The sequence below is a fragment of the Protobothrops mucrosquamatus genome, unplaced genomic scaffold (assembly GCF_001527695.2).
Source record: "Protobothrops mucrosquamatus isolate PMUCROS unplaced genomic scaffold, P.Mucros_1.0 scaffold45, whole genome shotgun sequence".
Classification (NCBI taxonomy): domain Eukaryota; kingdom Metazoa; phylum Chordata; class Lepidosauria; order Squamata; family Viperidae; genus Protobothrops; species Protobothrops mucrosquamatus.
This window is the reverse complement of record NW_015386427.1, coordinates 4,046,791-4,071,790: the sequence shown is the minus strand read 5'-3', so window position 1 is coordinate 4,071,790 and position 25,000 is coordinate 4,046,791. Positions and strand designations below refer to the sequence as shown.

The following is a 25,000-nucleotide window of genomic DNA, read 5'->3' as shown; positions in this document are numbered from 1 at the left end:
ACCTTTAGAACTTGGTCAGGTCCCAGTGATTTATATTCATCAAGATCAGACAGGTTCTCTTAACATTTTATTGCTTATTTCTAGTCTGTCTTTTACAGTTATGTTTTTGGTAGGTTGGACTATAGTTTCTTTTTGCGTGAAGACTGATGAAAAGAATGAGTTAAGCAGTTCTGTTTTCTCTCTACTGCCTATTATTTCCTTGCCATCTTCTCTCTTTAGTGGACTGACTGTTTCCTTGACTTTTTTCTTATTATTTATATGTTGTTTTATATATTTTATTATCTTTGATTTTTGTTGCAAATCTTTGTTCATTCTGAGCCTTTGCTTTCCTGATCTCATCTTTGCAGATTCTTGCTATCTGCTGATATTCTGCTTTAGTTATGTGTCCCTCTTTCCATTTCTTGTACTTATCCTTTTTATCTTCCAGTTTATCAGAGAGATATTTGTGCAACCATGCTGGTTTCTTCTTGAATTTCTTGTTTTTCTTTTTCAGTGGTCTTGTGCTGGACCGGGCTTTAATTATTATATTTTTCAGAGTTTCCCAAGCTTCTTGGAATCCCTTTTAGAATTTTCATCCAAGGAATCTTTCCCACATTCTGTCTCTTGAGTTTGTTAAAATCAGTTCTTTTAAAATCTAAGACTCTGGTATGATTATCTTCTATTGCTTGTGTTTGCATTATATTGAATTCCAATATGACATGGTCACTCTCACCCAGTGTTCCTGTAATTTCAACTCCCTCCATCACTTCTTCTCTATTAGTAAGAATTAAGTCCAGTATGGCTATCCCTCTAGTTCCCTCCTCTACCTTTTGGACAACAAAGTTGTCAGCTACGTTGGTCAAGAACCTGTTTGATCTCTCACTTGATGCAGAATTAGTCTTCCAGTTGATGTCAGGGTAATTAAAGTCCTCCATTACTATTGTAGTATGTTTCCTACATATATTTGTTAATTGGTTATCAAAAAGTACATCTATTTTTTCTGCTTGGTTGAGTGGCCTGTAGTATACACCTATGGTAATGTCATTCTGTTTTTCTTTTATATGCATTCTATCTATATACATTCTAGAAGGTTTTCATCTTTGGTTTTGTGCATTTCTGTAGCAATAAAGTCATCTTTAACATATAATGCAGCTCCACCTTCTTTTTTATGGGGTCTGTTTTTTTTTAACAGTTTGTATACTTCTGTCAGTACATTCCAGTCCTAGGTTTCATCCCTCCAAGTTTTAGTAATGGCAATTATATCATATCTACCCTCATGTATTAATAATTAAAGTTCACCCTGTTTGTTTCCCAAACTTTGAGCATTTGCATATAGGCATTTGAGATCTTTATGTCTGATTCTAAGTATACTTCCTATATATCCTATTTGGTATTTCAGTTTGTCTTCCTTCCCATCTCTCCTTACCTCTTTATTTGATTTGTTTGCTTGGAATTAGGTCCTTGAGATCCTAAAAGTTGGTCATTCTCCCCCCCCCCCCAATTTTAATTTAGAGGCCTCCTGATAAGTTGAGCCAATCATTTTCTTAAAAGATTCTTCCCAGTTTTTCTAAGGTGGAGCCTATCCCTTGCCAAACACTCATCATGGAGGTAGTGCAGATCATGGTCCAGGAATCCAAAGTTCTCTTGGCGACATCAATCCTCTAGCCCAGGGGTGTCACTCAATTTCATTGAGGGCCACATCAGCATTATGGTTACCCTCAAACGGACGGCTGGGTGTGGCCAGATGGGCACGGCCAGCTCAAAGCTGCTTACTTGGTGCAGCTGACTCAAGGTAGCTGGGTCAGGATGGAACAAGTTGCAACGGCTAACTCAATGTGGGGACTACTCGGTGCCCCACAAGCTCTTCATCTCCCCAAACTGCTAGTAGCCAAGCATGTGTGCATACGTACACACACACAATGCATTCCAAGTTTGGGGACTTTTATTCACAGAGGAAGGAGAGGGCCTTCTCCCCAAGCCCAGGCATGATTGGCAGTTTGCTAGCTCAGATGTGAGTAGTCTCCAAGTCTCCAAGCTTGGTGTGTGCGTGTGTGTGTGCGTAGTTTTCTCCGAGTCCAACTTCTGCCTTGACAGATCTCTGGAGAGCAAGAGGAAGAAGCAGGGGAGCAGCACTTCCCAGTCCTGCATGAGGGAGGCTGGCCCTTCTTGAAAGGGAATCCCCATTTCCAGTTGTGCATGGTAAGGATGTTGGACCAGCCTTCCCTCACACAGCTCCCCCACCACCCCCTGCTGCTCTCTTTAGATCTTCCAAGGCAGAGGTTGAACTTGGAGGAAATTTTTGCCACATCAGCATCATGGTTGCCCTCAAAGGGCCAGTTGCATGTAAGACTATTGTATCATATTAGTTCAGAAGTGTATTATGTCTAAAAAGTGGGGTAAAAAGGATTAAAATTTCAAATATGAACAAATAAATTATTTATTTCAAATAAATCTATAAAAACAAATCTAAAACAAAAAAAAAAACACAAGCTTTTTAGTTCTCTCTCATGACATTTTGTCCAAACTGGATGTTTGACATCTTTTCTTGGCTACAAGTTCATCCATCTTTGGAGTTAGGTTTTGAGCTGTGGAAACTCTCAGGATAGAGTGGAGGTGTGCATCAGTGAGAACACTTCTGTGTGTATTTTCGTTCATCCTCATCACTGAGAAAAGTTGCTCACACAGAGCATCTTGTAGGTGGAGTTGGGGCATTGTTTCAGGGATGAACCTGGTGAATTGTGCAGGTCCTACAGAATCATACTTTGCCTTAAGTGTGCTGTTACATTGGAGTTCTATCAGCTCCATTTGGATAATTACAGGTGCTTTCTCTGCGTTGACTGAAAATGGATTATTGAGCAGCCCAAAATTGAATTTCTGTGTTTCAAAATCTACAACGCGATGAGTAAACTCCATCTGAAGTGTGCTCAGTTTATCAGCAAACAGGTATCTGCCTTCCAGGTCTTTCGAAAGCACCTTTTTTCAAAGTCCACTTTCCGTTTGGCCAATTTTGGGGGTTTAAGCATTTAAGTGGTGGAGACTTGGTTTTTTATTGTTTGGCAACGGGGAAAATGACTCAAGTTTCCTTGCTGCATCTGAGTCTCCCACAGTTGCAGTTTTACTTGAAAGGCTTTCACTGCATCATACATGTCTGTGATCACATGATCCTGTCCCTGAAGCTGAAGGTTTAGTGCACTGAGATACTTAATTATGTCACACAGAAAAGCTAATTCACACAGCCATTTTTCATCCTGCAACACTGTGGAGTCTTTTCCTTTACTTTCAATAAACTGACAGATTTCCATACGCAATTCAAAAAAATCTATTGAGCACTTTTGCTCAACTTAGCCATTGCACCTCTGTGTGATAAGGCAGATCACCAAGTTCAGAATGTATTTCTTCAAGAAAAGATTTAAATTGACAGTGACTTAAACCTTTGCCTCTTATAAAGTTAACTGTCTATGTTACACTGTGCATTACATATTCCATCTTCAGGACTTTGCCGCGTAGTGTTTCCTGGTGTATGATGCAGCTCACCTATGCAATTCTCGCTCTTCATCTTCTCTCTCATCCTTCCTACTAATCCACTCTTTTCCCCACACATTGAAGGTGCTCCATCTGTTGTGAGTCCTGTAAGTTTGTCCCAGGGCAGTTTCATGTCATTTACACATTTGCATACTGCTTCAAATATGTCTTTTCCTGTGGTAGTGCCATGCATTGATTTTATATCCCCAAAGTTCCTCTGCAATGTATAAACTTGAGTGCACTCCATGGATGAATATTGTCAGCTGTGCCGTGTCAGAGATCTCAGCTCTCATCCACAGAAAGGGAATAAGTAATGAGTTCTTTTCCCTTTTCAACCAATTATCCTTGTAAATCAGTGGCAAGCTCACATATACGATCAACAACAGTATTTCTGCTTAGGCTTACATTCAAAAATGCTTGCTTTTGGTCTGGACACAAGATTTCACACACTTTAGTCATGCAGCACTTCAAAAACTCCCCCTCTGTAAATGGCTGGGCTGATTTAGCTATCACTTCTGCCACTATAAAATTAGTTTTCACAGCAACTTCACTTTGTGATTTTGCTTTTGTGAACATATGCTGCCATGACATCAGGCTCTTTTTCAAGTCTTCCACCTTCTGTAACTTCTGCTCCATGTTCAAATTTTTGTACTTGTCCTGATGTTTTGTCTTATAGTGCCGTCTCAAGTTATAGTCTTTAAATACAGCCACAGTAGCTCCACAAACAAGGCACACGACCTTATCTTCAATGTCAACAAACAGGTATCTGCCTCCCAGGTCTTTCGAAAGCACCTTTTTTCAAAGTCCACTTTCCGTTTGGCCAATTTTGGGGGTTTAAATATCGGCACGCAGGTCTTCTTCCCTGCAGATATATATATGGAGGATGAGACTGGACAGAAAGCTCAAAGTCCTAGGTGCTGCGTGAGGCAAGCAGTTGTGAGCACACTAGGTATCCACTCTGAAGGCTCAGTAGGATGCTGCAACTCTGGATGTTTTGAGCAGGTTTAGCAACATCACAGCATCCATGGAGAGAAAGCAAGTGACTACTGCTCTCTTTGATGCAATTGAAATTTAATATTTTATACAAATCCTGAATAGATGGAAGAAAAAATCAGCAATCCACCATCACTCCAAAGCTACAGTAGTCTAGCAGCCACAAGGGCTACTCAGCCTCTCTAGTTAAGTTATCTCCATTTCTGATCAGATTCTGATATTTTTAGGGCTGCCTTTCAGTCTCTGATTGTAGGGGGAAAAAATCAAGACACATCCAACTTTCCCAAGTAGGAAACAAGGAATCACTTGCTTCATCTTTGCCCAATAACTCTCCTAGGTCCAAGAAGTCCAGAAATAGAGCTCAAAATCGCTGAAATATCCACCCAAAACTTAGCTTTCACAAGCAATGCTGGTTAGATACCTCAGGGTCTGTTGGGGGGGGAGACCCAAAGCACCCCTCCATTGACTTCCAAAGCCTCAGAGCATAATGTGGTTTGGGGATCCAGGGGGCAAGGGGATGGGGCTCATGGGGGAGGATGCCCATCAGATGTTGGGTGCCTGTTGTTTAATGTGTGATTTGCCAATGAAGGGTTTTGGGCTGCTGGGCAGAGTCTCCTATGCCATCCAAGCTGGACCTTGGAGCAAGGACTTCCCCTTTGCACTTTCAGTCCAGATCTTTGCTGATGGGGAATTCTGGGAGTTGAAGTCTGGCCGTCTTAAAGTTAAAAAGATTGAGTGATGTGGGGCTCAATTGTTGTATGTTTGCTGGGTCTTCAGTTTGTGAGGATAATTCCCCAGGCTGGAAGAGGGCGGAGGGGCGGCAGAGCTCCTGCTGCTGCTGAGGGGTGGAGTAGCCTGGCTGCTGGTCTCCCCCAAGGTGCTTATTGGATGTCCCTGGCCGTTGCTGCAAGCCAATGAGCGGTCGAAGAGCCAACAAGCTGTAGCTGTTATTGGGCTCCACCAACCCACGTGCACTTGCCTCCTCCTGTACATGCACCCTGGGCAAGTGCTCGCCTGGGCCGGGTTGGCACCAAGGTGGCGGGGGGCGGACCCTAGTCATTTCCAGGACAATTGTGCAGGCCACATCCAATCACTTGCCGTTTAGCATAGCCCCAGTTTGGAAGTCTGTTCTATTTCATCTACCAGTTAAAACTTATTTTACATTTTGGGGCAGCAACACACTGATGAAAGAGATGGCTTTCTTAATTGACAGAAGCATATATATGCACTTATGTCATTTTTTACGTTGCAGGTAATTTGACCTGCAAATAAATAACATCAATCAAATAGTATTAGCTACAGAAAAGCAACCTGGTGTTTTACTCATCCCCTTGAAAAGACAAACAGTGTCTCCAGGGGGATAGGATAGTTGTTACATTTAGAAACTTCAAAATGGTTTACACAAATGTATTCATTTATCTAATTCTTAAAATCTAATTTTGGATGTGTTAAATGTTGAACATCTAACCTTTTGTGGCTATAAAAGATAAAAGGATGTCTCCTTTTCAATGTTTATAACAAATGTTCTTATCCTTGCATTCCATTAATTGTAAAAGCATAACATTTATGCTTTTGCCAATCTAAATTATTAAAATAAAACCTATTTTGTTTATTTAAAGCACTCACACTATAGTTATACATCAGCCTATGACAGTGGTGGTGAACCTATGACACGGGTGCCAGAGGTGGCACTCGGAGCCCTCTCTGTGGGCACACATGCCGTTGTCCCAGCCTTGCCTCCCCTATGACCCCCTCCTCTCCAGCAGCCCCCCTGAAGGAGAGTCGTCTTCGAGTGTGGTCCACATGGAGCAGCGCAGCCAAGGACATGGCAGCCAGGCAGCGTAGACAAGACTCTGCCCTCACACCCCATCGTGCAGTTGATGCTGCAGGGAGCGGGCAGAGGGTGTGGCCGCCACAGTGCTGCTGGGCTGCCTGGGCGATCTCCAGCGGGCCCTGGAGGCGGTGAGTGGTCCTGTGGGCAGGCGGGGCAGGAGATGGGGGGCAGAGCAGGGGCAGGGCAGGGGATGGAGCGGGGTGGGGCCAGTTTTTGGGCACTCGGTCTCTAAAAGGTTCGCCATCATTGGCCTATGACTTTCTCAGACTAGTATGTATAATAATAAATGTATACTCTATGTCCCTAATTTTCAATGTAAAAAGACATAAATACAGAAGGAGAAGTGAATAGAAAAGATAAAGAAAATAAAACAATTATATTTTCCTATATTTCTAGTCTAATAATGGCGATTGAAGATGGAAATAGGGTGTTCAGGAGGAATAGATGAAACAATTACTTCCAAAACATATGATCACAGTAGACCTGTTGGTCTTTATGTCTTGTGTAAGAAAAAATAAGGCTCTACAATATAGTCAATGAAGGGCAAAGTACTTAATTGTTAGCATTTCTCTTTATATAAAACATCTTAAAACAAAAATGGTATGAGTTATTGGATATATTCTGATCAGAGAGGCCTATTCCAATTATGTAACTCATTGGGTTGTTAATAGTTATCATTTTTGCCTATCAGGCTCATTGAAATCACATGTACAAATGGAAAAGTGCAGATAGAATTTTCAAATAGAGATTGGTAATATTAACAAAAAATCTACTACCCTAAGCAAAGCAATATTATGTATGATCTTGCAAGTTTAATCATTATGCTGGGCAAATTGAGTGAGCACTGTTTCTTTAAGTGTCCAAAATGACACCACCTGCCTTACCCAGCAAGGGAAACTATCAAAGCTGGAAAAAGTGGCTAAAATAAATCAAGTACTCCAACTCAGTAAGCAAAATAAGTACTTTGCTAGGATGATTTAATCAGAAACTCAGAGAAGCCTTATTAATTATTCCTAATATACTTTAATTTCTGCCATTGCTATGTGATGTTTCCTGCAATGTACAAAAAAGTAGATGTAAGTGAAGTCAATGAAGTATAGCTTAAGCTGGCCATTGCAAAAAAAGAAGATTAAAAAAAGAGAAGAAAAGAGGGGAAAAAAGGAAACTGCTTCTAAAAGCTTGACAAATGTTCTCTCAATTGCAGATGATGTAATCCTTCTACATGATTTTAAAAATAGCTTCATTCTTTGATGTTCACAGTTTGAATACTGTATCTAAAAGGCACAATAAGTGCTTATTTAAAATTTATTTACTGTTGACAACAGGAACTGGGGCACCATCTATGTGCAAATTCTTCCCTTTTCTTGCTATAGTTCAAAAAGCCATTACACTGTCCAGGCATGAAGAATTAAGTTCAGTCATAACTGATGTTTTAATTGATTAGCACAGATAATTGACTCAGAACAACTATTTCTATTGCTACATGTTGTTATTACCGTGTTTTCCCGAAAGTAAGGCCTACACCAACAATAAGCCCTAGCTTGATTTTTGGGGTTGGGCCTAATATCCCAAAAATAAGCCCTAGTTTTGGGGTGAGGCACACACCTAAATAAAAAGCTAGGGCAGGGGTGGGGGTGTGGACCTGCCCCACCTGCCCCGCACCCGCTTATCTTGCAGCCAGGCCTCTCCTTGTTGTCCATTTCTTCTTATGCAGCCAGGCCTGCATTTCTCAGCCACAGGGCTTTCCGGAAGGCCTGTGCAGCCAAGAACCAAGCTATGGATTCAATCCATAGTTCGGTTCTGCAAGATCTCAGCAGCCGAGCACCAAGCTATGGATTGAATCCATAGCTCGGTATTCGGCTGCTTAGGCCTTCTGAAAAGCCTGACTGCAAAATGCAGGCCCAAATGCAGCTGAAGCTGTCGATGCTGGAGGTCTTACTTTTGGGGAAACACGGTAGTTCATATTGACAAATATCATTATCATCAACAAGCATTCCAGAATGGAATTATAAAAGCATATATTTGGAAATATTTTTAAAAGTCATAAAATAATAGCAACAGCAATAGCACTTAGACTTATATACTGCCCCATAGTGCTTTATACCACCTTCTGAGCAGTTTACAATGTCAGCATTATTTGCATATTGCCCCCAATTTTGCATATTGCTCCCAACAATCTGGATCCTCATTTTACAGACATTGGAAGGCTGCGTCAAGCTCGACCTCATCAGGACTGGATTACAAGGATTGGCAATGTTGCATGATGTTCTAAAATTATATGAGGATCCAAAAACAATTTGCTAAGCAGTCCCAAAATCTAGTGAGGTGGTGTAAATATTTGAATTTTATGGATTTTTGACATTATTTCCATTTTGCTTTTGTTCATAAAAAGAAAAATACAGATTAAGTTCCTTCTGTGCTATATGGGGATATCACAAATACCTTAATAACAATGGTTACTGATATATTTTGATTCCTGTGGGCTTAATCCTGCTAGACTGGATTTATTGGTTTTAGTGGGAAGCAGATAGCGCTGAATGTCTTGCTAAAATCTTGCTAATTTAGACTTTAGTGAATATATCCTGCATCTTAAATGGTAAAAATGAGATTTTTTTCCCATTGGTTGCTAATTTTAATATTTTATCATTTGCATCTTTTGTTATTTTCTGTAGAACGAGACTGAGTGAATTTTACTGTATTTATTGCATCATGGATTTCCTCAAATATCAATAAATCTAAATAAAATAAAGCCTCAGAATGGATCATTGCTTGCATTAGGTTATATCACTATTCTGTGAGTGATGCTTTACTCATGGAATATAGCACTTTGGGATACATAATATGAAATAATGTGACATACATAATATGAAAAATAGAAAGTCCACACAGAGAATGGTAAGGACAGCTGAGTAGATCATAGGAAGCTCGCTCCCTGGTATTCAGGATGCTGTTTATAAGTGCTATGTGCTTAGAGCTCAAAGCATTAGGGACCCCACACACCCACTTATGTTCTGTTTCTGTTGCTCCCCTCTGGGAGAAGGTTTTGAAGTATTTCTAACAGGACTACCCAATTTTGTAATAGCTTTGTTCTCTGTGCCATCTGTCTAGTAAACTCGCAAGATTCGTTTTTCTCGCCATGCACATACCCATATATGTGGGTATATGCATAACTCTGTATTTATTTATTTATTTATTTATTTATTTATTTATTTATGTCATATTTATGTAGTGTATATCAGAGGTAGTGACCCTTTGAGAGCTGAATGCAAGGAAATTTCATTTTAACGTATGCTAATTAGTGTACATTCAAAGTGACAATAAAGTTATTATTCTATTCTATTCTATTCTATTCTATTCTATTATCTGCTTTAATTTATAATAAAACTACAGGCTGGCTGATATTGACAAATAAATGCAAACCCAGGAGTTTTAAGGATTATTACATGGGTATTAATTTACAAGATGTAACTTCAATGAAGTTCAGCTCTGTAAGGAAAATAAAAGTACTTACCACATCTGGATTTGAATAGAAAGGGGGGTTCCAGCTCCCTTAAAAAATGTATTATTTCTTGGACTTGTGGAGCTGTCTTGTCTTCCTTGGAAAAAACACATTTGATTTAAGGGATTGAAAATAGGTGCTACTTAAATGTTCATCTGCACTCTGAATCACCGTTTTGTATTAATCCCCTGCTACAAATACTATCTTTGTAAGCTTTAATAAACTTTGAACAATTTCCTGCTATGAGAGAGATTGTATATCTAGTACAGATCAGATTTTCAAGCTGTTTGCAGAATTAAGCACAACATATAGATGATAAAGGAGTAAATGTCTTCTAAAGGACAACAGGGTAAAATCCCAGCAGTTGAAATAATGTTGCAAGTTACTTAGGAAATGTAGCTCAGCAATAGATGGAAGGAAGTTCTTGAATCTTGGTGTAATGAAGTTCTGCTTTTTAAAGACCTATGCAAGTCTTTACTAAGATAAATTAAAGAGGCAGAATATAACAGAGATAGAGATGATATTTAATTATTTTTTTATGTTTTATAGGAAATACAGTTGGAACATGCAAAGCAAGCATTTGTGCAACGAGATAATTCTCAAGCTGGAAGAGTCACAGCCATTGACTTCAGGGATATTATGGTCACCATCCGACCTCATATGTTAACGCATTTTGTTGAAGAATGTCTAGTAGCTGTAAGTTATCTGCTGTTTATAAATATATATAAATGGCACCTTGTTTTTATTGTCATCCTATTGAGACAAATATACAGAGAAAGGAATAGAGAACGAATACCTATTTCAAAGTTTTCTCTTTTAATTTTTGCTAGTATTCATAATCCAGACTTTGAATGCAAGAGAAATTTATATATGATAAATTATTTAGACAGTTAGGTTTTATTTGTCATAAGACTGTGGTGTTATTTCTTTAGGTCAAGAGTTTTGGCCAGCACACTTGAGCTGTATCAGATGACCTCTAGCATCATCAGGGTAATTGTGCTGTCTCAACAAATGAATTTCATTCATTTCCTTGTTGGGATGCATATGCATGCAAGTTAGTTTCTCTTAGACTAACTTTTTGCTTACTCACAGATTGGCAATTAATATAGCACCAATCTGAAACCAATCTGAAAAATGGATGGCAAGCTGGACGCTCCCACATATTTTGCATGTTTTGATATATGTTATCTTTTAAATTGCACATTGCGTGAAACTTTGCATAATGTCTTAAATATGATATAATATGATAAATATTAACAGTAATTTTAGAAATGTAACCGATTTACATCTGATCCTAAATAGGATTGAAGAGTAATATTTCATTTTCTGACAGTTGTTTCAGGAATTTTGCTTAGTGTAAAAAAAAATATCTAACTGACATTTACATTTTGCAACTTACTAGAAAAAAAGACCACGATACCATTTAAAACTTTTACATAAACGTATTTTCATGTTATCTGTTTCCCAGTCTTTTCCCAAGAGTAGCATTAAACATACACAATATTTTACTCTGTATTTTTTTAAAAAAAAATATCTATACTCTCCTCTTAAAGTCAATTGATTCTCAAAGGAGTTACAACATTTTGCTATAATAAGACCAAATCCCCAAATTTGTACATATTCAACTTCGCACAACTTTTCCCCAACTTAGGAGTTTCTATGTAGAACTAATTACCAGGATTCTCAGCAAAAACCATGTTGAAAGGAGAATTTGGGGAATTGAAGTACGAGTATTGGTCAAATGGATGGATTACTGTAGGACAGTGGTTTAGAGCAATGTTTGGCAAAGAACAGACTAGATATCTCTGGCAATCGATAGAGGTAGGATAGTATTTTTGTTTCTTGCACCTTTCCCCCCCTAGAAAACAGGAAGTCTATGGCAGGCATTCAGGTGTGCAGTTCTATACTAGCAACAATTGTTTTTTTGTGGTTTTTTTTTAAAAATCTGAATAATTATCAGATTCAAATAAGATTTGTATTATTTTAGGTAAATGACCATTTGGAAGAAAGGATTTGCTTAATGACCACATGTCTTGCTTAACAACTGTGTGATTGTTTTTTGACCATACTGACTCACTTTGTGACTATCATAAAAACAATCATTAAATCGAGTCAAGTCACCTAGTAACCACTTAACATCGCAATGATTTACAAACAACATTTTGGACTCACTTATGGTTCTTAAGTGAAAACTATTTAAACATTTCCATTCAGAAGTGTGGACTTCAATCTCCAAGATTTCAGGGAAATCTGACAGGGGAATTCTGGGAACTAAAGTTCATATATTAGGAAGGCATCTTTGTTAGAATAACTATGTCTCCCTTTTGTATGATTCAAAGTCCATTCTTTGAACATCAGGCTGTAGTTTTTTGAGAACACTAAGATATATCCTCCAGCCTGACAGTTTGCCTTCATTTATAGTTCTCCCATATGTTAAAGGGCCAAATGATTGAAATGGGAGCTAATGCTTATGATTCGGAAGTTCTGGATTGCATAACTGGGTTTTGTAAATGCATGAACTCTTTTTCAGTGTGCTTTTTATTTGTAGAAGATGCAAAATGGCTGTGGAAAACTTCTTTTATTGCCAATTTATTTGAAGGAGTTTAGAAGCACCTTTCCAACTATAAATTTCTATAAAAGTTGTAAGCTTTAAGTACAATTTATTATTTAGAAAAAATGCATCATATCCTTTTTGCTCCCATAAATTAATTACAGGTCTCCTACAATGCCAATTTACCTGTAACCCTTAGCTTTTCAATTCACACTTTCATTGGCCATGCTGTCTAAAAAAGATGTGGTTTACAATACATATATAACACTACATTAGGGAAGTCTGATTTATAATTAATTGTTTTTCTATTAATTTTTAGGCAAACTCGCCCATTATTTCTTTAATCGTTCATTCTATCACTTAGAATTCTGAGTGTACATAGCAATTTCACACTTGTACTATTACAAACCTTGATGTTTCTGTTGCTTTTAAAGGTTGTTAAATTTACCGATTCTATAGAATGTTGTATGTTTCTGAAAAATTATGTCCATTCAAACTTACCCAATAAAGCACATATCTGGTAAGACTGGAAAGCAAAAAGTAGAACACTGAAACAACCTTATCCTTTCTGAAAGAGTAATTAATAATATCCTGGTAGGAACACATCAGAATCAGAATAGAGCTGGAAGGGACCTTGGAGACCTTCTAGTCCAGCCCCCTGCTCAAGCAGGAGATCTTACATCATTTCAGACAAGTGACTGTCCAGTTTCTTCTTAAAAATCTCCAGTGATGAAGCACCCACAATGTCTGAAGGCAAGCTGTTCCATTGGTTAATTGTTAGGAAGTTTCTCCTTAGTTCCAGGTTGATTTTCTACTTGATTAGTTTCTATCATCTTGTCCTGCCCTCTGGTGCTTTGGAAAATAAATTGACCCCTTCCTTTTTGTGGTAGCCTTTCAAATAGTACTACTATCATGTTGCCTCTGGTCTTCTTTTCTCTAGACTAGCCAAACCCAAATCCTGCAACCATTCTTTAATATGTTTTAGTTTTCAGGCCTTTAATAATTTTAGTTGCTCTTCTTTGTACTTTTTCCAAAGTTTCAACATTTTTTTTGTAATGTGATGACAGTATTCCAGGTGTGGCCGTACTAAGCCTTTATAAAGTGGTACTAATACTTCACATAATTTTGATTCTCTGCCTCTGTTTATAGAACCAAGTATTGTATTAGCTTTTTTGGTTGCTGCCACACACTGCTAACTCATGTTTAAGTGATTGTCCACTAAGTCTCCAAAGTGCCTTTCACAGTAACTGTTTTTGAGCCAGATTTCACCTAATCTGTACCCTTGGTTTTTCCTGCCCAGGTGTAAAACCTTGCTTATCTCTTTATTAAATTTCATTTTGTTGGATAGGGCCCTTTGCTCAAGTCTGTCTTGACTTGACAAGATCTTTTTGGATTCTGAGTTTTTCTTCTGGTGTGTTGACTGTTCCTGCCAGCTTAGTGTCATCTGCAAATTTTATGAGTTCCCCTTCTATCCCTTCATCTAAGTCATTTATGAAGATATGAAAGAGTACTGAGCCTAAGACAGAACCTTGTGACACCCCACTGTTTACTTCCCACTGTTTACTTCATTAAGGATTACTCATTGAGCATGGTTTATCAGCCAGTTACAAATCCATCTGGTTGTGAAGCTGTCTATCCCACTCTTTTCTAGCTTACCAAGAAGTAGGTTGTGATCTACTTTATAGAATGCTTGCTGAAGTCTAAATATACTATGTCCACAGCATTTCTCTTGTCTACTAATTTAGTCACTTTATCAAAGAATGAAATAAGATTGGTTTGGCATGATCTGTTTTTAACAAACCCATGCTGGCTTCTAGTTATAACTTTATTTGTTTTTGATGGTCACAGATCTATTTTTCGATTATTTTTTTTCCAGTATCTTCCCAGGTATTGATGTTAAATTGATTGGTATGTAGTTTCCTAGCTTTGTTCCCCCCCCCCTTTTTTTTTGAAGATGGGGCAAAAAAATCAAACAGAACACAGACTGAGATGCAGAAATTGCAGAACAGAATGGGGAAAATGTTGCTGAAAAGCTTTTATAAGATTGTGCACTAAGTCCTTAATTCAAAATTCTTTGAAAAAATTTAGCGTCACAAGAATAAACATACGCAGACTTAAGAATTATGTATATTCATTAGCAATATATTTCATACATACAAAGGTTTATTTTCTTTTAAAAATATTACAGTGCTTGCCAAGGAATCTTATTATAAAGCCTATTTATCATACTTTTTTTTAAAGCTTCATATTTCGTTTCTTTGGGCTACAGTAGTAACATAGCAACCACTTTCTAATGCATCTATATTATTCCATTGATTTTGTTTTTTTGGGGTGGAGGAGTAAGGAACAAAATTGTTTGGCTAATAGTGTCTTTTAGTTAGAACCTAAGGTAGCAATATCAATATATGTCGATTCTTGTTCTCTCTGTGTCTGAATGTCTGTCTGTCTGTGTCTGTCTGTCTGTCTGTCTCTCTCTCTCTCTCTCTCTCTCTACACACACACACTATATATATATTGATAGATTATATATCTATAATATTAGTATTAAAAATAACACCTCTTAAATTAAACTAAGAAAACATAATGACACTGAATTTAATAAGGAAAACTAAAAATGAAACAAAATCAAACTTTCAAAATCATTTTAAGTTTTTTTTTGCTTTTTGTATTAGCATACATTTTCTAACTGCAGTATTTCTGTAAACAAGGCTAATGTATTGTGAAACTTTCATTATAATAGTTAAGAAATAAGCGACCAAATTTAATTAAACCTGTCCTTAATCATAAAACTCTTTACTATTCTTTTTATGTTTTAGTCATTTTTGCAATGATCAAAGCAAAAATGTTCAATATCAGTTAAAAAAGGATTAAGAGAAGGTACAGAAATGAAAAAATATGATTGGATTTATTATCAAAAGTTATTTTCTGATCTTTCTAGTTTTTTCAAATATTATTGACCATTATTGGGCATTTCCACCAAACCTGTACTAATAATTTGCTTCCTGTACAATCCCCACAAACAATTGAGAAAAGTTACAATTTATACATTTTTAGCAGAGGATAGTACCAACTATAAATTAATTTCATGGTCAGTTTTTGATAATTTGCTAAAATAGATTTACCATGAATTCTATATACAAAGAGTTGAGCTTTCTTTAATTCAAAAATTATTTAAGCTTTCAAAATCTGAGTTGATATTAAAAAATAATAATAATATCTTTAATAAATTATATTAAAGCGATTATCTTGATATATTGCATACGTATTGGATACATATGGCAGGAATGTCATGTAACTAGTTGGTATTTGGCCCTCTGAGTTTCCTTAGCCCTGTTCAACTTTATTCCTTTTGTTAAGGATCCATAGCTTAGTACTTGAGTATTTTATTTAAATATAATTAATGAATATAAATTAGAAATCACTGAACATCTGTCATGTTCTTAAGAAATTGGAAAAGCCCAGAACTATTACTGAATGAAAGACTTATGACTGAATTAAGACACTTTGAAGACACTACAGAATGCAGTTAAATGCAAACATTCAACCAAATGGCCATTTCATATTCCGTAAGGGGTATGATAGACAAACAAGTATTCAGAGAGACTCATTTCAATTCTATGGCATATCTAATTAAAACAGCCTTGGGATGTTAACAATTTCTGATTCTTCGGGGTAGAACATGAAATTACATATACTTATTAATGAGTATTTACCACTGAAGCATGCATAGACTAAATGACCAATAACTTCAGTGTATGCTGATAAATTTTATTCAAATTTACACCTTTGATTTTTGGAGTATTTTTTATACAAGCTATACATGATCCAGTGGGTCCAATGATTTCTATTTATAAATAGTGTTCATAGAACTGTATTTTAAGTTTCAACAAAAATAAATTTGGACATGTTCACATTTGTTGGCTCACATATAGTGGGAATGTCATGTAACTGGTTGGAATTTGGCCCTCTGACTGAAAAAGTTTCCATAGCCCTGTTCAACTTGATTCCTTTTGTTCAGGGTCCATAGCTTAGTAGTTGAATATTTGATTTGAATGCATGAGAGTTCAAGTTTCAATCCTTGTGGTTCCAGTTTAAGGAATTCAGGTAACAGTGTAAAGAAAGACTTTTTTTTGAGACTTTGAAGAACCAGTAATTGAAAACTTGATGGATAGGCCTATGACCTGATTAATTGTAAAGTACATTCATGTTGGAAATTGTATATATGTTTCAAGGAGAAAAAAATAAAAAGCGAACTTTATCACTACCATCACCACCCCAGAAAATGCATACATTTTTTAAATATTCCGTATATAATGCAATTTGTAATCTCTTTATGTTTGAGATTATTTATTTGATAAAAATTCAATTTAGTAAGCATTTCTTTTTGTATTATGTAATTCTGCAGCTACTGATCAGTGCTGTATTTCACAGAAAGAAGATATTTGCTGGGCACAGTTTTACATTTTGAGATGCACGACATTTATATTGTATGTAAGACTTCATTAATGTGAATTTTTCCAAAATTATTACTGATAGACAAATTGCCTCATTCATATTCTGGAATTATCTTACCTTGTTTAAAAAGTCAACTCAGTTTGCAGCAAAAAAAATATCTGTTCTGTGTTTTGGGAAAAGCAACATGTGATGCTTTATCTGTCAGAATTATTCAGTTGGATATGTCTGATGGGTAACGAAAAGATTTTACTCAATCTTTTACTTAAGGAAGCTTAATGTTTGAGTAAATGGTATCTTTAAAACATGTATTTTAAAGATACGATTTTCTTTGAAATCAATGACTCAATTTTAAAAGCAAAGCTTGAAAAATCTTGAGAGATGTTTCATTGTTGTTTGTATGTTATATGATGTCCTCTGTACTTAAATATTAAGACAGTGACATTCCCCCTTTATCCTTTTTATCATATCATTTTATTTTTATGGTTTCCCCCAATTTTTCCCCTAAACAATGTACACTTATTTTCATTTTAAACCTTAAAAATTTGCTCATTAGATGAAATAAAGCACACTATAATATTTTTTTTGACTGCAATGGAATTGAAACTTGAACTCTGTACATTATCATTGGCCATGTTGTTATAATTCTGCGTATGTATTTGTTTAGGTTTCACTGGAACAGAGGGAAAAGTTTGTGTGCTGGTCATGATTAGCTTCAGTAACTTAAGAATCTATTATGGTCTTTTTTAAATTTTCCATTTTAAAAATCCTTTGTTACTTCTATTGGTATTTTAGAAAACTATCTTCCACAAGCTTTCCGCCACGTTACAACAAATATATTCAAGTTATATGATTGAAATATAAACTTCTGTCTAATATCTTTTTTTTCTCTTCCTGCTTTTCTCATTACTTGCTCTGTTCTAGGCTGCTGGAGGTACTACTTCTCATCAAGTCAGTTTTTCCTATTTTAATGGATTTAATAGCCTTCTTAATAATATGGAACTTATTAGAAAAATCTATAGTACTCTGGCTGGACATAAAAAAAATGTGGAAGTTACCAAAGGTTAGTTGAAATTCAATAATGAATCTTTTTTGGGGTTGGGTGGCTGAGAATGGTCCATTATCCTCATCTTTCCAAGGTATCAATGGGATTGGTAATCATTGATAAACACTTCCCTCATCTGGTATTACATGATAAACAATAAAAACATATTTTATGGACATTAAAAGAATTCCATATATCTATTATTTGTGCTTTCCTTTTTCCAGTTGCACTCATCTGTTACAATTATCTGGTAAATCTACTTTGACTTAACTTTTTATTTTTAAAGATCATAGTTCTTAAATAGGGCTGCACAGTGAGTGAACAGTGGATGCAAAGATGTTTTTAAAGTATAAAAACTTCCTAGGGTTGATGCCAAATTGGCAGCCTATTAAAGTGACCTTCAAGGATTGTTAAAGAATTCCATAAAGTTGTACTGGCATTGCAGTAAGCTGATCTACAAGCCTGGAACAAGATGTTATCAGCTCTGTCTAACCGCTTTTATAGAGAACTCCCTCTGTAGTGCCAAACCTCCATTAATATAACCTACTGGGACACACATGCAAGCAACTTCCACATCTCTGTCTCCTTCTCTTCTCTCTCTCTCTTTTTTTCCATTCTGGCCCACAACTGATTGATACCGTATGTCAAATATCCTAAATCCTGCTGTTAGCACTAAGCTGTAAAGGCAGACTGTTTTCTTTTTTGCACGATGGATAGAGTATTTAAACATACATTTACACAGTGGCAGGCACACCATTTGTGGTATTTCCCCTCCCTTCTTTTACAGCATATTGGTTTCATACTAAATGTTGGTGATTCCTGGGACCTTTGTGGATTGGTCTCCTTGTTGTTTGATTAGTTTTCCCTTCTGTATTCCACACCCATCACCCTTCTTCTGTTGCAGAGGAGTTTGTTCTGGCAGCTCAGAAATTTGGCCAGGTTACACCCATGGAAGTTGACATCTTGTTCCAGTTAGCAGATTTATATGAGCCACGGGGGTAAGTTGAAATTACCCTTTTCTTTGCTGTGGAAAAAAAATGAAACAGTATGGTTGAACAAAATACCGCCCAAGATACAAGATACCACAGGTATCTTATTTTTTCATAATAGCTGATGCAAAATTAACTTTTGTGATTGCTTGTTTTCCCAGACGTATGACAATGGCTGATATTGAAAGAATTGCACCTTTGGAAGAAGGAACTTTGCCCTATAATCTGGTTGAGGCTCAGAGACAGGTAACTCAAGATGAGAAAGGATGATGCAGATATTATTTTCTTGTGTAAAGTTCCAACTCTGTTGCAGTGAAACTATACCTACTGTTTTTGTGGATTATATAAAACTGAGTAGTTCTGTTTTATTGAAATTAGATCACTCAACAATAAAACAAAAGTGCTAGGTAAATTTATATAGGATTTTGGCATTTTGTGATGTACTCTGTACTCCCTCAAAAATAGTTTACAATAACTTAAGATCATATGATTTTTTTTTCTTGAATCTTAATTTATATTTTTATAGAGTTCTTATATTAGAAGATAATATGATGCAAAAGACAATGAAAATGCATTTGCCAACTTCTAAATTTTTATATTGCTCTGTTGTATATATTGAAAACTGACACAGACCTGGGTGTAGTTCTGTTTTTCTAAAGCTATCACTTAAGTCAAACCAAATTCTGTATGTTGAGAGCTTGGAAGGTTCCCCCACCCTCCCTGCTCTGAGTCTGAGCACAGACGCCAGTTTGACCACAATGAGTTGATACAGGCTACATTTTTGGGTGTAATAGGCCTTGAGCCAGGCCCTCCTCACTTGGCTGCCTCCTCCCTCCCAAAATCAACCTACAACAACAGTATATTTTTAGCTTTGCTTCAGAAGTAAGTATGACAGGAGGATGGTTTTTTTACAGTTTACTCATAAAACCTATATGGAAGATTACCCAAAGATTAAAGACCAGAGATATTAACTGGAGGCCATGTTGGAAGCTGCTGTAGATACCACCAGGGTTGGGCACAATTCAACAGCTAAGAATTCTGAAAGGCAAAAGAAGTTTGGGAGCAATGGGACAAATATTGAATTTGAGAGCATAGAGTATGGCATTTCAACTTAAAAGAAAAACCATGATGTACAAGTAGTTTTCTGACAAATTGAAATTCAAGAGGGACACATATGTGGTATGGAAGAAGCATATTAATGAAAGAAAATGCCAAGACAACGTAGTAGTAGTCAGGATTGGTATGAATTTTAATGGTAATGTTAATACAGAATCTTAAAAATCATACTAGGAATTTTTAATCTCATTTCTAATTTAAGGTAAATTTTTGTCCATCTGGGCTCAGTTGTCGGTTTTGTGACAATCTTTTTATTGATTTGTCTTCTACCATCTTTTCCACTTTTTTTTCCAGCCCCTCTATAAAGTATAATAAGAAATTATATAAAAAAAGGCAAAAGTCTAAAATAAACTGAATACTAAAAATAGTTTTAGAATGTACCTTTGTCAATATTAGGAGCAATAATTGAGTGGGGACAGGGGAGAGTATCTACAAGTTACTGCAAAATCTCCCATGACACCCTGTTGACAAAATGGTAAAATGTTGGTTGAATGTTCCTAGTATTAGCTGGCTCAACAATGTTGAAGTTACTGTTCTCAAAAGATTTCATTATTTGTCTCAACATCATTAGTGGAGAATGTTAGCATTTATCAATGAGTTCTGTGCTATTTCCTAAACTTGAGGATAATACAAAGCAAGGAAGAATGGTAATAGATAATAATAGAATCAATATTCTGAAGGATTTTATTACGGGCAAAAATGACAAGATGACGTTCAGTAGAGATAAAGGTAAAGTTATGCATTTAGATACCAAGAGTGCAAGTTTACTGCAAGACAATTGGTCTAAGTAGATCTCATGATGACTGTGAGCCAATGGTGAGATGTGGCTGATATATATATAAAAAGGCAAATTAGGCTGCACTATCAATGCTTCAGTGTCCATTTTTTCAAGAAATAATAGCACTAGCCTAATCAGTATCAGTTATAAAAGTAAAAATAAGGCTTTCCCCTGTCCAGTCATGTCCAATTGTAGGGTTATAACATATATATCAGAAAACTAGAGAAAAATTACCAGGATGATAAGAAGATTGAAAACTACCAACCAATCATCCAACCAGATAAAAAAATTGGCATGGAGAAGAGAGAATGAATAGGGAGCGTTGAGGACTTGGTAGATTCAATATGACGGGCATATTTAAAGGGAGGTTAGGCAGCCATGTTTTGGGATTACACTAATGGGTGAAATGGGACATATCTCCAAGGTACATTCTAGTCTTTGATTATTTTGTAAATGTCCAATTATATGACTATTCTGTTCAAGTGATAGGTTCTAGATCCAATATTTCTTTCTTGGCAATGACATCAAAATTTTCTATGGATGTTATTAATCCCTGTAGCGCTGTGAGGCCTCCTGAATAGAGAATTTTGTGTGTGTGTTTTTGTGTGTGTGATCGATTGAGATTCATAATGATAACAAAAATGCATTGCAAACTACATAGCATAAGCTACAAATGGAGTGTTTCTATAATCAGAGAAACCGTTTTAAGCATAACAAAGGCTTTACATACCCAGGGGGATTTTTCATCCTCTTTTCCCCAGCCATTCCTGTTCCCTGCATAGCAAAACTCTGAAAACTCCTGGAAAGCTTTATATGTGAGAATAGGTAAGAACTTTATCTGGCGCATATTTTAATATGATTTTAACTTATTTGAACTTCCCAAACAGACAAATCCTAAAACCAAAACATAACCATAATACCTTGATAGTTATACTTTTTCTGAATATTTCAATGCATTTTTCTAAAACTAAAAATGCATAGGTAACTGAAGATAAGGATAAGGTGGCATTTGATTGGGAGAAATTATGTGCAAAAAATGGGTATGTTGGGAAATCTGCATGCAAGATCGAGCATATGTTGCAAAGTACACATGAAAATGCACACTGAACATTTGTATGTAGAAAATAGGAAATAGATGGTGCAGAAAATTCAATGAATATGTTGGAAAAATATGGACCTGAATGAAATAGAGTTTGACAAATATGCCAATTTTGCACGGCTTCTCTACACAAACTTAGGAATAATGACCATCTGGAACTTAGAAACCACTCTCAGGACAGTGCCAAGACAGATGAAGCAAGTGTAAAACAACTTCCTTTTGCCTGACTGTGGAAATTAAATGCCAGAATTTTATTCAACAAAAACAAACTTTAAAAAAATAGCACGTGAAATATTCTGGACCTAACTGGAATTTCACGGATCTGAATTTCAACTAAAAAGTTTATAAACCTTTAAAAAGCATTATAATAATGTAATTCAAATTATTTTAGTAATTTCACCAATTTTAAAACGATTTTTATTGGTTACAGATAAATTCTGAAGTTAAAGTTTTGGTTCAGATTAAGATTAAATAACTGGTCAAGCTGCAATAAACTGAACAATAAATTAAGTTTTCTTAAGATGGTTCAGCTGTTGAGGTGGGCATTTTTATGCCTCTTGTTGCTTAGGGTTGGTATCTTTGGTTTTTAGGCTATTCATTAATATGAATTTTTATATTTTATATTTGCAGTTTTTTTATATTGTTATTTTTATCTTACTGTTGTGCACTGCCCAAAATCACTTTCAGTGAGATGGGTGGCTATATAAATAAATAATAAATATATAATTTATTTAATTTAAGAAATTACATTACATTTCTTTTATGAAATTCTTGTCCTGAAGGCAGGTCAAGAAGCAACAGATAGAAACTAATCAAAGAGAGAAGCAACCTAAAACTAAGGAGAAATTTCCTGATAGTTAGAACAATTAATCAGTAGAACAACTTGTCTCCAGAAGTTGTGGATACTCCAATACTGGAAGTTTTTAAGAAGAGACTGGACAGCCATTTGTCCGAAATGGTGTAGGGTTTCCTGCCTGAGCAGGGAGTTGGACTAGATGACCTCTAAGGTCCCTTCCAACTTTATTATTATTATAAATGGTATAGGGTTTCCTGCCTGAAAAGGGGTTTGGACTAGAAGACTTCCAAGGCCCTTCCAATTCTGTTATTCTGTTAATCTGTCTCTGTTCCTCCTATTTCTTCATAGCAGTGTTCTCTTAAGTTCCTTACAAATATGCTTTTAACACCTTCCCCATACTTTCCCAGAACTGCACAAACCAAATAATGAAAATGAGTGAAGGAAAATAATTTATTTTCAGTCATGTCCGATGTATTCAACACAAGTTTTGATTTATTTTTATGGAAAGCACTTTTCAAGCAAATCAGATATATAGTGAATGGAATCGGGATAACGGTGGACAAGTTGGATTTTATTTTATTTTTTTAGGTGCAAATAGCCCAAAACTTGAAAGAGTTCCTCTGTAAATTAGCAATAATTATGGGGACAAGGCCACTTCGGCTTCAGTTGAACAGTACTTGCTTTTTACACCAAACAAACATTATAAATTGTGTTAGCACCTCAAGCCAGCTTGGTAGTACATGTTGTAGCTACTTTACTGAAGCATGTTTCAATGGTTCAAGAATGGTACATTTTAAGTTGAAATGTTTGTCTTTGTGTCTTTTTTGCTATTCAAATATTGTTTATATGTTCTATATTAACCTGATTTTTCTCCTTCTCCTCCTTCTATTCCTGCTCTTCTTCTTCATTCTCCCTCCTTTCACTAACCCTAACCCTTGCCCTAAATTTGAAATCTTGCAGCAAGCTCCAACTGATGTGGCTCGACCTATTCTCATCCAGATAGCAGAATCTGCATACAGGTTTGCCCTTGGTTCAGTTGCTGGAGGTTAGTGAATTAATGAATGAATGACAGAAATATTAGCTCGACTTTTTTCCCCATCTGCATAGCTTTCGACCTTCATTATCCTTTTTTTTTTTTACACAAAGCTTTTCATCTTATTGTCATTGCATCAAAAATAATTTGACCTTAGCTATTTGGATTCTTTCCTGATTGACTGATTGATTATTGATTTACTTTTTAACATTTAGCTCATTTTCATTAAAATACAAATGGGCTGTAACTGTATGCAGTATTCCTGTTCAGAATTTATTTCAGCTAAGTCTTTTTTTCCCCCAGAATCCTCCATTTTATTCATATAACCAATCATCAGCTTCCTGTGCCCCCTGAATATGTTCAGGAAGAACAGCTTGAAATATTTTGCCATTTTCATGACAAAAGGCAACTGCATTAATAGTGCCAATGTCAGACTGTGCCCGAGTCAGACTGTGAACAAGCCAGGGCAAGCAGGTTTTTTTCTTATATCTGAGGGGAAAATACCATAGATTCTTGTTCTTTTCCTTGTGAGTAAAAATACAACAATAGAACCTTAGTTTAACAAGTTGTTCCTCTTTTGACAGTCAAAATTATCTTAGTGCTATTATTCCTTTCAAAAAATGTAGCTTATTTTATTGTTATTATTACTGACTCAGGTTGACTAAGCCTTCCATCCTTCCAAGGTCGATAAAATGAGGACCAGATTGTTGGGGGCAATATGCTGACTCTGTAAACCGCTATTGCTATTACTATTTTTCCCTTTGAGTCATTTTAACTACTGGCCACTGCTTGTACAAGTCCTGGTGAGATTTTTGGAAGTGGTTTGCTATTGCCTTCTTCCTAGAACTGATAGAGAGGCTGGCCCAAGATCATGCAGCTGACTTTGTGCCTTGATGGGGATTAGAATCTATGGTTTTCTTATTTCCAGCTTAGTTCTTTTAACCATCATACCAGAGTGACTCTTTGCTTTTATTTACTGAGACTTACATGCTACTTCATTCAGGAGATTATATGGATTACAGTCTGCTTAGAGTAATAAGATTAACAACCATAAAATAATAAGCAGTAAGGAACAGCAAATACTTCAGACACATTGTTCTGGCAATAGTAAAAGGTGGCAGCACATTAGTTACTAACCAGTTAATATTTGGAAAGGATTTCCTCATTTTGTTCAGTTGGCAAAACTGACATCTTACTTTCATGTCCTGCTATGGCTATGTGTAACAGCCAACACTGGTAGAATTGAATTTGTACATATTGTATGCCAACTAATCTACTACTAGTTATTATAATAGGTGTGTATGTATATATAAT

General features: G+C 36.1%; 1 protein-coding gene across 1 annotated transcript in view; it reads left to right on the top strand.

The window, feature by feature from the left end:
• Positions 1-25,000, top strand: part of SLC25A13 (solute carrier family 25 member 13) — a 143,188-nt gene that overhangs the window by 69,126 nt on the left and 49,062 nt on the right. The window contains exons 6-10 of the mRNA XM_015811586.2: positions 10,377-10,523; positions 17,755-17,893; positions 18,780-18,873; positions 19,026-19,110; positions 23,614-23,698. Coding sequence (XP_015667072.2) covers positions 10,377-10,523; positions 17,755-17,893; positions 18,780-18,873; positions 19,026-19,110; positions 23,614-23,698 — 550 coding nt within the window. The remainder of the gene's footprint in view (positions 1-10,376; positions 10,524-17,754; positions 17,894-18,779; positions 18,874-19,025; positions 19,111-23,613; positions 23,699-25,000) is intronic.